Source organism: Physcomitrium patens, chromosome 2 (genome assembly GCF_059467195.1).
Source record: "Physcomitrium patens ecotype Gransden chromosome 2, ASM5946719v1, whole genome shotgun sequence".
Lineage (NCBI taxonomy): Eukaryota > Viridiplantae > Streptophyta > Bryopsida > Funariales > Funariaceae > Physcomitrium > Physcomitrium patens.
In genome coordinates, this window is record NC_143411.1 from 7188805 (window position 1) to 7206017 (window position 17213).

At 36.5% G+C, this 17213-nt stretch overlaps 1 protein-coding gene across 8 annotated transcripts; it reads left to right on the top strand.

Annotated features, from left to right (window-relative positions):
* Positions 1-556: 556 nt before the first annotated feature.
* LOC112273473 (uncharacterized) lies at positions 557-8125 on the top strand. Of its 8 annotated transcripts, none has more exons than XR_016498767.1 (16): positions 1221-1798; positions 2587-2643; positions 2857-2884; positions 3059-3179; positions 3421-3532; positions 3784-3821; positions 4106-4174; positions 4348-4419; positions 4623-4694; positions 5030-5113; positions 5287-5445; positions 5681-5771; positions 6015-6156; positions 6683-6816; positions 7187-7372; positions 7724-8125. XR_016498767.1 is itself a non-coding variant. In XM_090244945.1 (11 exons), exons 1-10 carry the CDS (start codon positions 3144-3146, stop codon positions 6125-6127), a joined length of 846 nt encoding a protein of 281 aa, XP_090101071.1. In that variant the 5' UTR covers positions 3059-3143; the 3' UTR covers positions 6128-6156; positions 6671-6816. The 8 variants fall into 8 exon arrangements, 1 of the variants encoding a protein (XP_090101071.1); XR_016498770.1 differs by having other exon boundaries at positions 1743-1798; positions 5681-5755; XR_016498768.1 differs by lacking the exon at positions 1221-1798 and adding an exon at positions 2322-2413.
* The last annotated feature ends 9088 nt before the right edge of the window (positions 8126-17213 follow it).

Consider the following 17213-nt stretch of genomic DNA (forward strand, 5'->3'; position numbering starts at 1 on the left):
GGGTAAAATGTAAAAACTGCTTTGATAGTTTTTATCAATTCAACCACTGCGCCGATTCAATTTTTTTCTTCAGGAGCACATCAGAGCCTTATTTCTCCACCCAAAACAATTTTTTTTCCAAAAAAAACGCCCCCGAGATAGCTGAAAAAGCTTCAGTTGACGGTTTAAGGTATTCTGATGTTAGTCCCTCCACAGAAGAGGAAACTGACCCACTTCCATTCAAGGTTCCTGGGCACACCGCTCCAGGCGTTGTATTATGTCCAGCTCCCAGTTTAAGGGAGGGACAAATATGACAAGGAACCCATAAAATTCAGACACTGCTCTGTTAGGTGGACTGGAAACATGCAGGTTACGGTTTAAACCACGAATAACAACATTCGTTAACTTTTACGCACAAGACAAAAAAATACTTTCTTTTAAGAAAGAAAGACAAAGATACATCAAGTAGGACAATGAAGAAATAGCAGTTATCTGCTCAAAGAATGGTAGCGCAAAGTAGCTGGTCTGCATTCAGGTGGTAATAACACAAATCAAGCTTCCACTACACAAATGTTATTGCTACCCCGACCTCTGATGTTGTGCAAAATTTGGGTTGGGTCACCTCATTTTAGCAACAACCGGGTCATTTTTCAAGTTCTGAATTAGTCAAAATCTTGTCTGTGAAGGATAGACTGATCCGGCAGGATTCCAGCATATATATCTGCTGCGGAGCACTCAAGGGTGTAAGAATGGTCTGATTTTTGTTGAATCTTTTAGAAGGAATACGCATCATCCGCTCGGGTAACTTCGTCTGAACTGACACAGGCTCCTGAGTCGAGGTGCCTTAAGACGTACTGCAGGATCCGAATACGTGGTGGCTTTGAAACAAACAGTCAGGGCTTGCGTTTCTTCCTCCTTGAAATCGTCGCAACGAAGCATCAAACTTTTCGAGAACAAGAAGTTGTTGTTCATCGATAGAGGGTCTCATGTGTTCATGTTCAAGGAGTGATAATTTTGTACTCGTAGTGTGTGTGTGTGTGTGTAAGTTATTGATGTTCCTTCCATCCATCCATCCAGTCTAGACGGCATGGTCAGCCAAGACAGGCTGTCCTCCAAAGCACACAAAGAGATAGGGGGGGGCAAGGTCCATTGGCTATGGAGCTCGCTCTACATGATTCTTTCTACTCGAATTCGACATCACCAAGTCGCGTTAAGCTTTACTCCTGGCATTGTTGCAGTTCTAATAGCTCGCCTGCTTCTCTATGTCACTCACACATAGTAGGATATAGTTGAGTAGAAGACCCAGTTTCAGGCAGTGAGATTGTGGTCGCTCAGCAACAATGGCGCAAAATGGCTTGTGCTCGAATCTAGGGTTTGTGGCAAGTTTTTACGGGAAATTAAAGGAGCGTACATGAGAAGGTGGGAGATCGCGAGTTTATGCACGCATTGTGGTCGGGGTGAGGTGGTGAGGAGATGCTCCATTCCATTTCCGGGTGGGACTAGGCAAAATTTTAGCCAAGAGGGCTGCGTGTGACTACACAACGCGGTGATGTTTGTAGGTCCGAATGGCGATGGTGATTTCACTACGAATCAGGGAAGTGGCCTGACAATTTGAAGCGGAGGGAAGGTAGATGATGTGGAGATAAAAGCAATTTGTTAGAGATCGAGAATTTAAACAATAGAGTTGAATCATTCGACCAATGGAGTACGATGAGTATGCGGACGAGGAGGTTCATGGACTCATCGATTGTGCTCTGGAATCACGTTTTGAGAATTTATGTCTAATTGGAAAAGGCTCCTTTGGCGATGTGTACAGAGGGTAAGTTGTAGACATTTCGATCGATGCAAATGTGAGGTTCAAAATTCTAATGCTGCATTTCAAGTACTTTGACTCGGTATAGACTCACTGCAGGTAGATACTGAGTTGAGTTTAATTATCGTCGAGAACTGGCGCGGATATACTGACCTGGGATTTCTCTGTTGGTTTTGCTATTGATTTCAATTAGTGGATCTGATGTGTCATGTGTTTTCAGTCAGGGAGTGGGTCCAACATTTTGGTGCGTCTGTTTCTTTGAATTGAGTCCTTTCCAACCTCTGAGCTATGTTTAAGTGCTATGAAACCGATTAGTTGATCCAATACTTATTTGGGACTTTGCAGTTAAGGGAATTATTGTGAAAGTTCGGGAATGGTCAACGTGTACAGTCAAAATGGCTTGTAATTGCTGTCGGTCAGCCGCATCTGAGGATACGTAGATTTTATCGCCTACTCTAGCACTTGACTACCGCACGTCTTGCGTCCCTCCTGGAATTTTCATTGTTTGAGTGGGAGATAGTGAGGTTAGAGTTGTTTGCCAAGCCCTGTATTTCATTTACACTCATAACATTAGGTTTAGAGTTTACCAACATCGCATGCATCATGTTTCATCTTTTCGTGGTGAGTGTCTGATAGTCGTGGAGCACTTGTGGACGAAGGATTAGAAAGTTTTCATGAAGTAAATATCAAGTTAAGGTCTACTGGAATTCGTAGCATATATGTAATATGTGTTTCTCATGTGATGGGCCTACCTGGTAATATTTCGTTTTTCTGCTTGAATCGTGCTTGAGCAGGTTTGATAAGGAGTTGAATAAAGAGGTGGCAATCAAAATCATCGACTTGGAAGAAGCGTAAGTGACATCTTTCATTCAAACTTAACTTCTATGATATACTCTTCTTATAAACGCCTTCGGAGTCAGTTTGTACAATTATGAGGCACTTCTGTGAAATATATACGTGCTACTAGATGACAGTAAAACCCTGCAGGTGTTGCAAGGAAAATGTATGTATGATTAGTTCGGTCTGACTTTCTCGCTCTTTGGTGTAATTTTCTTTGTTATCAGAGAAGACGAAGTCGAGGATATTCAGAAGGTTGGTTTTGTTTTGTTATTCTTAATTTTATGTTTTTTAGCCCAGGTTTGGATTTGATTTTGCTTCGATGGATGGTGAAATATTGTCCTTAATGTGTTCGTTTCACTCTAGATCTGAGGTGCTCTTTGGTCATTAAGACTTCATGGAGGTGGCTAATAGGGCTTTGTTTCTCAGGAAATTTCTGTGCTATCTCAGTGCCGATCACCTCACATCAGAGTATTATGGGTCTTAATTGCACTCAACAAAATTATGGATTGTTATGAAGTACATGGCAGGTGGTTCTATATCAGACTTGGTGAGTCTCGCAGTCTACTTTGAGTTTCTTTTTGTTTGTTTTTGTTTTTCTTCTAATGATTCAGGCTTTGTGCTTTGGCGTACTTGAATCATTTAATAGCTGTACTGACAACTACGTGTTTAAACGGAAAATTGCTTGAGTCATGATACTTGAATCTCGCTTTACTAGCAATGAGAAGCAGCTGTGGTATAGCTTGCTTTCAACTGCAGTTCACAAGGGTTTGATTTTTGTGTTGATGTAGCTTGAAACTGGACCACCCTTAGATGAAGTTTCTATAGCGTCTATCTTAAGAGAGCTATTGCTGTCACTGGACTACCTACATTCAGAAGGAAAAATACATCGTGATATTAAAGGTACAGGAATATCTTATTTATCAAACTTACCTGCTTTCTTATTCATCTAGTGTATGGAGTTGGCATACAAGGATTGGAGAACTTTATGCTAGGCTGAATTCGTGTTGCTTTTGTTTATTATTTGGCTGTCGATGACAGCTTATCAACAACTTGGTGTTTTGGATCCGTCACACCTATACCTGCTGATAATTTTAAGGGTTACAAAATCTCATTTACTGTTACTGATGTATGCGTGGGATTGTTTGTAATAGCGGCTAATATACTGCTAACTGCAAATGGCGATGTTAAGGTCAGTAACTTCAGCAAGTCAGACTGTCACTGCCAGAACTTGTGAGAATGCAACTACAGAATAAGCTTAGAATGTTCAAGTATAGAATTAATCAAACATATAGTCTTTCATAACCTGTCTGTAACTAACCGTCAAGATTTGTAAAAGCGTTTTTTTTTTTTTTTTTTTTTTTTTTTTTTTTTTTCCCCTTTCCTGTTCATATTAGAATTCTGCAAAGTATAATATCCTATGGATCTTCTAATTCTCGTGTATGCATTATGTGATGAAACGGATTTCGATTCTAGTGGGAAGTAGTGCAGGTTGCAGATTTTGGAGTTTCTGCTCAACTGACTCGTACTATGTCCAAACGCAAGGCTAGTTGTCTTCAAAATCGCATGTGGCTGCTTTGAAATCTTAGTAAATAGCGTATTGAAATATAGTCTACACACGCATGACTTGTACCTGCAGTCTGTAATGCCGTGCTTCAGAGTTGGTGTATTTGTACTATAATAAGCTGGTCTGATTGGAATTCAACGTATTGGTGCAGACCTTCGCTGGAACTCCTTTCTGGATGGCGCCAGAGGTCATACAGAATTCTGGAGATGGCTACAATGAGAAGGTAATTGGTTGCTTCGAGGGAGTCGTAGCTAATTTACGTTTCTTGTTGAAGGTTATACACCTTTTCTTTTTGGCAAAGTGCTCAATGAAATGTCCCAGACACTTTCACTTCCCGTCGTTTGTGTTGAAGAGGATGATGGTAGTGATAAAAAGCTATTCATTTGTATTCCTTCAATATCTGAGAGCAAGTGGCTTGCATTGCAGGCAGATATATGTTCATTGGGAATCACTGCTATTGAGATGGCAAAAGGGGAACTGTATTCTCCAAGAGATTTTGTAAGTTTTGGTGGGGCAGTAGTTGAATACTAGTCGTTGAGACTTGTGACGAGTCGAGTACGCCAATTTGGTCATACGAAGATGTGCTGCTAATGTTTTTGGATGTAGAACGTAAGTAACTTGGTACATTGTATGGTCCATGGAAATTAAAGCATCTAATTTAATTGGTTCAAGGCGTAATTGACCACATGGCCTTGCATGCCCCGAATACAATCTAAATGGAGAACTGTCTTGGGAACCTCAAATGTAAGTGGTGGGGCTGTGCTGCTGCTTTGAATTTCTGTGAAAGCTGGAGCTGATTCACTAACCCTGGGGATCCTGTCATTTACTTGCAGGGGCCGTACGAAAGTGGCAATAACACTGTGAAAGCGAAATCTCCACAAAAATGGCCATCTCTTAGGTCTTTGTCAACTGCCATGGTGAATCCTTCTCTCTTCGTTACCTCTAGACGTAGTGCTTGACAAGACACTTGTATCTTAGTAGTTCTTCACATGACATGATAAGATACCCTTGTACCCATAGTGACGCCTGGTAATCTCGCATGTGTCATCCTTGTTAATCTGGAACCAGGAACTCATACTTTCATTCACAGACTAACAGTACTGGAGGTTCACGAAATGAAGAATATTCGGAAATTTCTATAAGTGGGACCGTAGTGCGGAGCAGCACATCGGACGAGGGAGGCTTAGTTCCAGGAACTCCAAAAGTCGAGCAAGAAGCTCGAGAAGATAGTGCCACTAATCTTGCCGAGGTTTGAATTCATTCCCTTCATTATAAATTCTTCGTTTTGGGCGATTTCCACATCCTTGACAAGATGATGGCTGGAAGTGTCTCCTTGATTGTTTTCATGTAAAGAGTGACCCTCGGCTTTGCTCTGGCACTTCACTTATTCTCTTTATGTTTATTAGTATCATGACCTTCATGATTTTATGTGGATAGAGGGGAAATTGAAGTTGCGTAGATTATCTTAACTGTCTTTGCTACAGGCCAAAGCTGCCCTTCAAGCTGGAATGAGGAAAGGAGGACCAAGAGGCCCTGCTCCAGTGAAGTTACGAAAAGAGGTTCAAGAGCATTTGGGTTGTTCATTTATTATCTTCATCTTCGCAAGTAGTACTACTTTTGACTTCATATGTTTGCTTCTGCTCCTTGTAGGCATTGTTGACAAACTAGGTGTATATTAGTTCCTGATATAAAATCATGCCACCAGGATTTATTTTATTTTATTTCTAATCTTTAACTTTTTCTTCATTAACACCCATGGATTTTTGTTCATAAGAGGTGGGCTATTCTTGTCTGACTCTTCTGGTTCTCTGGAATTAGGGGACCTCGAGAGACTCCTCGAGAGACTCCCAAGGCAACGCCTAGGGCAAATAGACGGATCAGTGAGGAGGACGTTGCCCGAGCAGCTGCAGCTGGCGCATCTTCTGCCTTGACTCTCCTTTTAATTCCTGCTCTCAAAGAGGTAAATCTTGTGTCCCATTCTTTCATATTGATAGTAGATGGTGGAGCTTAATAAAATGAGAAATACGTGCTGCTAAGTCTTACGTTGCATTGAGGTATTGTTATTTTCTCGTTGAATCTGTCAGTCGATTGAAATTTGTAATACTTTGAGTGAAAAATGCAAGAAGGTTTAATTTGTAGCTATAAATAAAGTTGTGCAAGATGGGATCGAGAAATCAGTTGGTGTCAAGCCCAACCAAATCAATTATCTTCTATCATTTCTAAATGTTGAAACTTGACTTTCAGCAATGATAGAGAACATTTAGTGACATATTTTCTGAAACGATTTTGAACATGTATCACATAACTAGTAAGAACGCAGTCTTGTTGAAAAAATCTCGACAATGGAAAAACAGCGAGTGATTTCGGACACCTAGAATTTAGATTAATCGTTTTTCGTACCCGACAACATGTTTATGTAGTGCAGTGCATCTATTTTATATGGTCTCTGCAAACCTACTGTTAAGTGATCGCAGCAATATATGCAGACTGCAGCAGAGCAGTCAGAAGGACCTTCTTTAAGAGCTGCAGCTGATGCAGCTGACGCTTTGATGGATTTGGAGCGGCTAGCGCCAGGTGCTTGTGAAGTTCTTGTTAGCAAACTTATACGACAATTAGCCAGGTACTCGATTAATGAGAATCTTTCATATGTATTTTTTGTTTTTTTGTTTTTTGCAGGCTAGAATACCAATTGAAGAATGTTGCTATCAGCTGTTTCGTTATGTCATGAAGCCCAGTTATTTACATGCATCCTTGTACACCACTGAATAATTGTTGTAATTACGTTATCATAAGTAATACTTCATCAACTATGTCACCAACATCAAGTTTAAATAATTGCTTACAATGTTCAGAAATTTTGTTTTAGTTGTGCTGCTGGACTTTATGGTCTAGGATACATTTTAAATATGCATTTTGCAAGTGTTATATGTACTTCATTCCTCGGCAGTGTAGAAGTTATTGACACCCAGGTTGATGTTCCGGTTCTGCAGAAAAGATGAAGCTCCTGCGAAAGGTCTGCAAAGCCTGGCACGCCGTTTGCTTTCTGATAATGGTAGTGAAGAAGACGGACACGTTCCATCTTCACGTGATCATCCCAGGGATGCGAGGCATAGATTTCAGAGGGACAAGAGTGATAATTCGGGTTTGAGTCCAGTGGCCGCCTTCTTACTTCACAGGTCTGCTTCATCTCCCTGGCTCTAATAGTTTTTCACCTTCTTTTCTATATGATAACATAGTGGGGTTTCTCTTTCCAATATTTTTGTCATGATCTCATAATCTTTCACGTTTGCCAGTCTAGTGTATTCCCTTCTATGTATTAGCAGGGTTTCCACTCCTCTATATGGTTGTTTGCGCTTTAGTTTTCATTGAATCGACAATGTAGAGGAAATGCAATCATAGTGTGCTCTTGCATTGACTTGGGTGGGCGTAATTTCTTCAAAGCAAGAACATAATCTCCAAAAAACATAGCTGTGGTATCCGAACTTGGTGTTATCTCTTTTCTCTCACAGTTCCGTGTGTTTGTTCAGGTGGCTAGGTCAAGCCTCGAAAGACCTCAATCACCGTCGCTAAACTTCCATTTGTGTGGAATGGATGAGATCCCATCGACATCATACCGGTAGTGGAGGCATATTTTCCTCGAGATCCATTTGATATCACCTCAGGGCATCTCACTGTTATCTCTACCTTTTATTGCCGCAGGTTTTTTCGGTCTTATGTAAAAAATGTAAGTCTAAACTATTAACAAAAAATTTGGGTTACTTTTCAGTTTTCTAGTGGTTTGAGCAACTAACATACCTAGTTCACTCAAGGGACTTGTTACGTTCGACTTGGTCAATTTTGAGATTTCTACGAGGGTTGAAAAGGCTCAGTGATGTGCCAATGTTGATAACCATGGCATTATTCAAAGTAGGTAAAGAGATGTCTACGATAACACTCTAATGTTTGTTGATTGGATGTGCTAATTTATTTCTTATGTACCAAAATATTGGATTTTAATTCATAGATATGATATGAGATTAAACATTTATAATTCTCGCACACCAGTATTTATCGTTTAGACCACCATATTTTTTCAACATTTTCAAAATTCATGACTAGACAAATCAACTGACTTCATTTTTCATTTTTCATATTTATACAACACATGGACATGTGCCCGAGTAACATTCTGCAAGATTTAGTCCATGACACTAACACCATTGTATATATACATAGTAGACAAGAATGGTTTAGGGAGAGGGATCAAAATTTTCGCCGCATTTCAGAAATTCTTACAGACATGGTGTTTACAGACATTTTGTTAGCACAATGTTGTTAGAGAATTGACATTGCAGAAGATCCAACACTCACAGAAACATCAATTAACGAAGATTAATTGCTATTTGTGAAATAAGTGTTGCACATAGATCCCACTTTCTTCTTCTGTTTCTTTCTTCATTTTTATATTTTATCCCCCGTATCCATAAACTGGAACAACCAGGATTTTGGATGTGATTGTTGACTTTGGATATTGCACCACAGCCTCTCCTAAATTCAAGTTGGAGAAAATCCAGCGTAAGTTGAAAAGCTATCCTGATTTGACCGTGGAAGCGTTTTCTCACACTGACCACTGAGAAGCTAGTCTTTTATATTGGGCACATGGGCTCAGACCTACCAGCGAGCATGCAGCGTCTGACATTATCTTGTCCTAGGGTTAGATTTAATACTGCTACTTTTTTTAATGGGTGGAGCCATTCAGAAGCCGAAGTCAAGAGCCACCATACCGCCCATCATTCAGGTTCAACCCTGCCAAATATCAACGGGAGCTTTCTAACTTATGTGTGTGTGGATGGAAATGCTTGGGCTTCTGTGCGTGGATCGTTCCTTGTGTTCCACCATGAATCTTCCAAGGCTTCAATCCTAAACTTTCCATGTTTCTCCTGGTGTCCTAAGTTACCAGCATGGTAATTATAGTGACCCTGTGAGTTACAAGTATCTGATGAGACTTTTGAAATTGTGTGGGACCTCGAGTAACAAGAAGGTTATCGGCTCAGAAGGCTTGTCCTGAAAGCCGTGTCGCTATCAGCAATGAGGGCGTTAGAAAGAGGCTGTTTGTGTATTTGCTACTTCAGTGTGGGAGACTGGCGAAGATTGTCGAGTTCAGCGATGGCATCGTTGCTTGTTTTGTTGTCATCGCGCTCGAGCTATGTGAAGCATGAACGAATGAACGGACAATGGAAGTGATCTTCCACAACATGTGTGACACGCATTCTCTGTTTCCCCAAATGACATGAACCTGTCGTCTCTTGCTTTTTAGGCTTAAGGCGTGATGTCATTTGAAGATGGGAAGCACTTGGAAAGAGCACTGGAATAAACACATGGCACTTGGCAACGCAATAGTTTGAGGCGATCGGAGTTGGAAAATGACAATACCATGAACAGCGTCAGTTTCTTCCAATGGTGGCATTACTTCTAGTGGCTGAAGCATGTGCACTTTGCACTTTGCCACAAGTTTGACGAAACCTGTATTCCCAAAAAGAATGAAGTAGGAATGGAAACTGCTGACTCGTATTCGAAGAAGCGACAAAAAGGATCTATTCGGAGTATCAAAGAATAAAAGATAAATCGCTCCCCGCTACCAGTCAGGATCTTGAGTTTCCAACTGCCAAGGAATGAAGGGCCGTCGATTGGCGATGGATCAGTTCTGTGTCGCCCAATTCTGTCAGAAGAAAAGTACACACACACTTTTACACCGTCGGAGCTCATCCGGCTGAAGCGATCGCGGTCGATCCCTCTAAAACCTCATCTCCAAGCCTGCACTTCATTGGACCCCTCTGAGGGCACCCGCATGGGCCTTCCATTCTGCAATCCAGTTCCAGGTCCTACCATCATTCACTGGAAGCAAAAACAAATACACAAATACACCGCAACGCGCTTGCTTCGAGAATCCACGACAGGATTGACAAGTTGTGCGGAATTTGCACAGGGAATCACGGAAGCCCGAAGCCGAGTGTCAGCCCTTGTCTGCTGCTCAGGCATCGCCCAACTGCGTCGATCCTTTCTGCCACAGCCCTGTGGTAACAAGCACGAGAACGTAAACGCGCACATATTTACTTATACAGAATTAATTGATTAAACATCTTTAATTATATATATATAGTTATAGTAATAGTTGTGTGTAAAAGTGCGTATAAATAATTTGGGTCGAGCGTGTGAAGAGCCGAAATGCAATGGGGTGCATTGTCACTGCTTGGTGATTCCATCACACGAGGTTGTCTCGCATCACTTACCACCATCGCTGCTCCGATTTCTAGATTTTGATTTTTTTTTTTTTTTTTTTTTTTTTTTTTTTGACACAAATGGGGATTATCCACTTCACTGAGTGAAAGAAGGTGGTGTAACAAAGCATATCCTGCGCCTTGACATTCAGAAGGGCTCACCAGGAGCTAAGAGACTCATATTATGCAGGATTTAGTGGCTAATACATCACTCTTCTGGTGTGTTGTTTATGACTAGCTTGCTATTAGGAATTCTGAACTTCAATATGACACAAAATTTTGCTTCTGGAAAATGTTTGGCTACAGGCTTTCAACGACTTATCTCATTGTCTAAGGATGTTCATACTAAAATCTAGTTTCTTTTTTTAGAAAAAAATTAGATAAAATGAATTTTCATTTTATTGAAAATATTCCATGATTTTAATACAACATATTTTTGAAGTGAGATGAATTTTAAGAATAAAAATGAAAAAATTACAAAATTGTAAAATTGTCTGACAAATAGTTTAAAATGTATATAAGAAATCAAAACCTAAACTAGGAATTTATTACTAAGATAAGAATTATTTTAAAATAAAATAACATAGTATTAGCACCATGGATGATGTTAGCAATCTTCAATAAAGCCATAACACAAAAGGATGATAGTATAGTACAAAGATAGGATAAAAATGCAACTAGTTGTAGCACCATCATGAATTTAGGATAGAAGTGGTGATTAAGAAATTTTTTAGGCATTATAAAAACTAGTAAAGGGACACATGTTCTCTCTTTCTTTGGAATTTGGATATTTAGAAGTTAGTATTATAAACACAACAAGCTTCTTTGTCACATTTTTGGAAGCATTCTAGCTTGGCAAAATGGTGGAATATTTTGTACTCAAATGAATAAAAGAGAAAACATTACTTTATTGAGTTAGAAGTATTGTCATGGAAATATATAGGTACTCTAGTAAATACCTATATAATTACGTAGGAGTAGATAAAAGTAAATAAAAGTAAATTAATTTCATAAGACCTTCTAGAAAAGCCTCTTAAAAACTTCATAGATGTTGCTTTGACTTTACATATGTTTGTAATTGATTGATAGGTTAGAAACTTAGTCAATAAGTTAATTACGTGTTGGTAGCTTGCGGAACAAGCTAACTATATGGTATACATATAGAAAACTTGTCTTACAAGTTAAGATATGTATCTTGCAAAGTCAACACATTTTAGAGGTCCCATAGGACATTGCCACATAGCTCCTATTTAAGAGTATATATGGAGGCAAGAGTGAAGCCTTCTTTACTCTTGTCAATTCCTTTCTAATCCTTAGTCTTCTTTCAAGACTTTCTAGTCTTCTTATTTTTGGCAATAGCCATTCTAGTTCAATATTATATCATCTTTGAGTGACTTCTAGTTCCTTTTAGTGATACATGAGTGTATTAAAGATTTTCTTTCCTTGAGATTAATGTCCTTTACAATTTGACAAGAATACTAACATATTGTTTTTGTCTTATTTTAAAAGTGAGTGGATTATCACACTTCTATTGTTGTGTTTTGGAGGTACCTATCTTTAAACAAAAAAAATTATTTTCTAACATTAATCTTTTCTTTAAAGAAAGTGGATTACTCCTTTGTAGAATTTTTTTATTAGGGGTTGCAGATTACCCTCCTTTGATTTAACTTTTTAAATTTGTTTGAGTTGTCTATAAAAGGAAAAATTATGGATGCTACTCTTAGTGGAAGTGAAAATAGATTTGCAACTATTGCAGATCTTCATGAACTTAACAATACTCTAAAAATAAAAATTTCACGTATTTCCAAAGTGAATCATGGAGGTACTATGCCTATGCCTACGGAAGAAGTTCAAAGTCTACGACAAGAAGTTGTGCAATTGAAAGAAGCAAGTAGAGTGACCTTACAACCAAATCTAGAGAGTTTTGCTTCTACAAGTATGAGGGGGACAAAAATTAGTATGCCTATGAAGTTTGATGGAACAAGATCAAAATATGGAAGATTTTGCAATAAGTTAAACTCTATTTAAGGTTGCATTTTTTCTAATACCCTAATAGATTTACTAATGTTGGATTTATATGTGCATTTCTATCAAGAAGTGCTCTCTTTTGGTTTTCACCTTTAATAGAAAAAGATTCATAATTTCTTTATGATTTGAATTTATTCTTATAAGTGTTTACGAAAGAGATCAAGAAAAAGTAGCAAAGACCAAGATCTTATCTTTATGGCAAGGATCACAATCAGCCACCATATATGCTATTGAATTTCAAAACCTTGCTCGCGATGTGGACTAGAATGACAAAGTTTTTATCAATCAATTTTGATATGGATTGAAGGATAATGTAAAAGACTTATTACTGACAATACCAAAGACAAAATCTTTGAAATAATTTATTACTAAAGCCATTATATGTGACAATCAAATATTTGAAAGATGTCAAGAACAAAGATATGATTAGAGAGGAATAAATAAAATAATGACGGTAGCTCCTAAGTTTTCAGAAATTTATTTATCAAGGCCAAATCCAATGCAAATTGATATGATATGTTTTAAATCCCTCATAAAGAAGGAAAATTATCATCAATGTCAAGAAGGTTTTTGCTTATATTATGGAGAAGCTAAACATATAACTCAACATTGTCCAAACAAACAATATAATTACAAAATGAGAAGCACGATTGCCAAAGAAGACAATATGTCAAAAAACAAGTTGCTCCAACTACAATAGGGGTCGTGCAGCTAAAATCATATGCAACATCTAGTAAAGGTCATATTTTCTCCCCTGATCCTTGACCTTGTTTTATAATAGAAGTCTGTTTAGGACCAAAAAATCACAAAGTCTTAGCCTTTTTGGATTCAAGAGCCTCAACTTGTTTTATAGATGAAGACTTTATCAAAAAACAAGATATATCTTTAGTTAAGAAAATCAAATATGTGCATGTAGAAGTAATAAATGAATGTTCATTATCTTCTAAGGATGTTACTCATAAAACTATTCTTGTAGAATTAGCAAATATTAGTGATAATAATTTAGTAATATTTAATGTGATTAAATCTCTTTTTAATTTAATTATTTTAAGATTATTATGATTAGAAAGATATAATCTTCAAATAGATTGGATTTGTTGTAATCTTGATTTTTTTTATAGTTTAGCCCAAGGTCTTGCTAGGCAAGTAGAAATCCATAAGTCTAGTACATCTAAACCCTTATTGATAGGTCTAAGAGCTTTTATACATGCTGCAAATGAAGGGCCATCTTTTGCAATATATGCCATGTCCATTGTTGATGGTGAGAAGATATCAAATGTTATTCCTAGCGAATATCAAGATTTTCAAGATGTTTTTGAAAAGAAGAATATAGATATTTTCGTAGAACATCATCTTTATGATTGTTGCATCAATCTTCAAGAAAGACCTTAATCACAATTTGGACCAATCTATAGCCTATCACAAAATAAGCTGGTTGTACTCAAAGTGTACATTGATGAGAACTTGGCTAAGAATTTTATATGTTATTCTAAACTTCTAATTGGTGCTCTTATCTTATTTGTGAAGAAAAAAAGTGGATTTTTGCGGATGTCTATGGATTATTGAGGATTTAATAAGATCACCATCAAAAATAGGTATCATCTACCTTTGATTTTAGGACTTCTTAATTAATTAAATCAAACAAAGATCTATACAAAAATAGATCTATGAAGAGCATGTAACTTAGTCTATATCAAAAAAAAAGATGAATGGAAGAATACTTTCTGAATTAAGTATGGACATTTTGAATATTATGTCATTCTTTTTGGACTCATGAATGCACCAACTACTTTTCAACATCTAATGAATGATGTCTTTTATGAATTTCTTGATGATTTTGTTTTTTATTATTTGGACAATATTTTAATCTATTCTAAGAATATATAAGAAGATGAAGTTTACATTTGTCATGTTTTATAAAAACTAAGAGATGCAAGATTATATGTAAAGATAGAAAAGTGTGTATTCTACACTACTAAAGTTGACTTTTTGGGGTACATCATTTTCAATGAAGGTCTTATAATGGATCCAAAAAAGGTCCAAACTATCATAGATTAGAAGATTCTAAGAATAATAAGAGATGTGCAATGCTTTTTGAGCTTTGCCAATTACTACCAAATCTTTATGAAGAATTTTTCTTAAGTTGCAACTTTACTTACACGTTTGACTTGTAAAGTTAAACTTAAGTAGAATAAAGAAATCAAACATCATTTATTGCTTTAAAGAAAGAATTTACTTCTACACCAAGTTTCTATCATGTCAACTTTTCTAAGATGTTTTTTATGCAAACAAATGCATCAAGCTTTGCTTTAGATGCAGTATTGTCACAAATGGGAATAAATGACAAACTCCATCCAGTAACTTTTCATTCTAAGAAATTTTTAATAGCCAAGATTAATTATGAGATCCACAATAGAGAACTTCTTATAATTATAGATTCATTTTAAGAATGGCATCATTATCTAAAAGGCACTTCAAGTCTAATCACAGTATATACAGATCAAAAGAACCTCAAGTATTTTATATGAGCTTGTGATTTAAATCATCGCCAAACTTGTTGAAGCATGTCATTATCAAAATCTTATATTGATCTGGAAAACAATAAGGTTTATCAAATATATTTTTTAGATATTCTTACCTTGTATCAAAATAAGGACACGTATCTTTTGAACAACAAAAAATAATCCTCTTCAAGCCAAAGTATTTTCATCTTTGAGCAATAAAATCAACATTGACTATTGATTTGATCTTTGTCAAATAAATTCAATCAAGTATGTCCTTTAATCTCCTTGTTCATAATATCAAAAATCTTTCTTCTAAGTCTTAAGATATTTCAAAGTTTGAATTTAAGAACAACCTACTCTATTTCAAAGGACGCCTATATGTTCCAAAAGAAAAAACATATTTACGTGTTCTTTAAGCACATTACGACTTTCTAGCAACAAGACATTTTCGATACAACAAGACTTTATAGCTTATATTCAAAGATTTTTGGTGGCCACAAATGTGGAAGGTGATAAAAAACTTTGTTCAATCATGTGACATTTATTCAAAATCAAAAACTCCTCGTCATCAATCCTATGAACTTCTCCAATCATTGCTTATATCCAAACAACCATAGTCTTTCATTTCTATGGATTTTATTATAGGTCTTTTAAGTTCAAATTCATATGATTCTATATTTGTAATTATAGATCGCTTCATCAAAATGGCACATTTGTACCATATACAAAGTCTATTTCAGGTGAAGAAATAGCTAAGTTCTTCATTGAGAATATCTATTTGTATCATAGATTGCTAAAGGATATTATATTGGATAGGAGGACTCAATTTGTATCAAGATTTTGGAGAACCCTATTTAAGATTTTAAAGGTAGATATAAAGCTTTTTTTGGCTTTTCATCTTCAAACTAATGGACAAACAGAATGAGTGAATCAAGTTTTGGAGCAATATTTGAGGTGTACCATCAACTATCATCAAGATGATTGGACAACTTTTTTGTCATTGGCAGAGTTTGCATACAATAATTTGGTACATTCTTTTATTCAAAAAATACCTTTCTTTGCCAATTATGGTTATCATCCATGACTTCATACTTTTGACTTTTCAAAAGTTGATAATTGTGTGGCAGAAGATTTAGCAAATTGTTTATTAGAGCTACATATAACAATGAAGATACAATTAAAGGAAGCTTATGGACAACAAAGGACAAACACAAATGCCTATTGCAAGGAGCAACCACAATTCAATGTTGGTGACAAGATATGATTACTTTGTCGTAATATCAAGACTACTTGTCTTTGTGATAAATTAGACTATTATAAATTTAAAAAAAATTCCTATTTGTGAACAAATCAATAATGTTGCTTATTAATTACATCTATCGAAGGCTATGAAGATCCACACTATATTTCATATATTTCTTTTTGAGCCATATAAGACAATGAATATTTTGAGAAGAATACAAATGCCACTACCTCTTATAAAAGTGAATAATGATCAAGAGTTTGAAGTGGAAGAAATCTCAGATTCAAGAAAGTACCAAAATAAATTAAAATGTCTTGTTCATTAGCATGGATATGATATTAGTGAACGCACATGGGAGCTAGTAAAGAATCTTGCAAATGCACCAAAGAATGTTGAGGCCTTTCATCGACAACATCCATCAAAACCAAGATGAAAAATTATAAGATCCATGAAAGATGATGATCGCTCCTTGTGGAACTTGTCTCTAGAAAGGGAGGTAATATCACAAACATACACAGGTATTCTAGTAAATACCTTTATGATTAGGTAGGAGCATGTAAAAATAGATAAATTTTATAAGATCTTTTAAAAAAACTTCTTAAAAGCTTCATACATGCTGCTTTGATTTTACATATATTTGCAATTGATTGGTAGGTTAGAAACTTGGTCAACAAGTTAATCACGTGTTGGTAGCTTGCGGAACAAGCTAACTATATAGTATACATATAAAAAACTTACATTGTAAGTTAAGATATGTATCTTACAAAGTCAACATGTTTTGGAGGTCTTATAGGACATCACTACATAGCTCTTAGTTAAGAGTATATATGGAGGCAAGAAAGAAGCCTTCTTCACTCTTCTGAGCACCTTTCTAATCCTTAGTCTTATTCTAAGACTTTCTAATCTTCTTGATTTTTGCAATATCTATTTTAGTTCAATATTATATCATCTTTGAGTGACTTTCTAGTTCCTTCGAGTGATACAT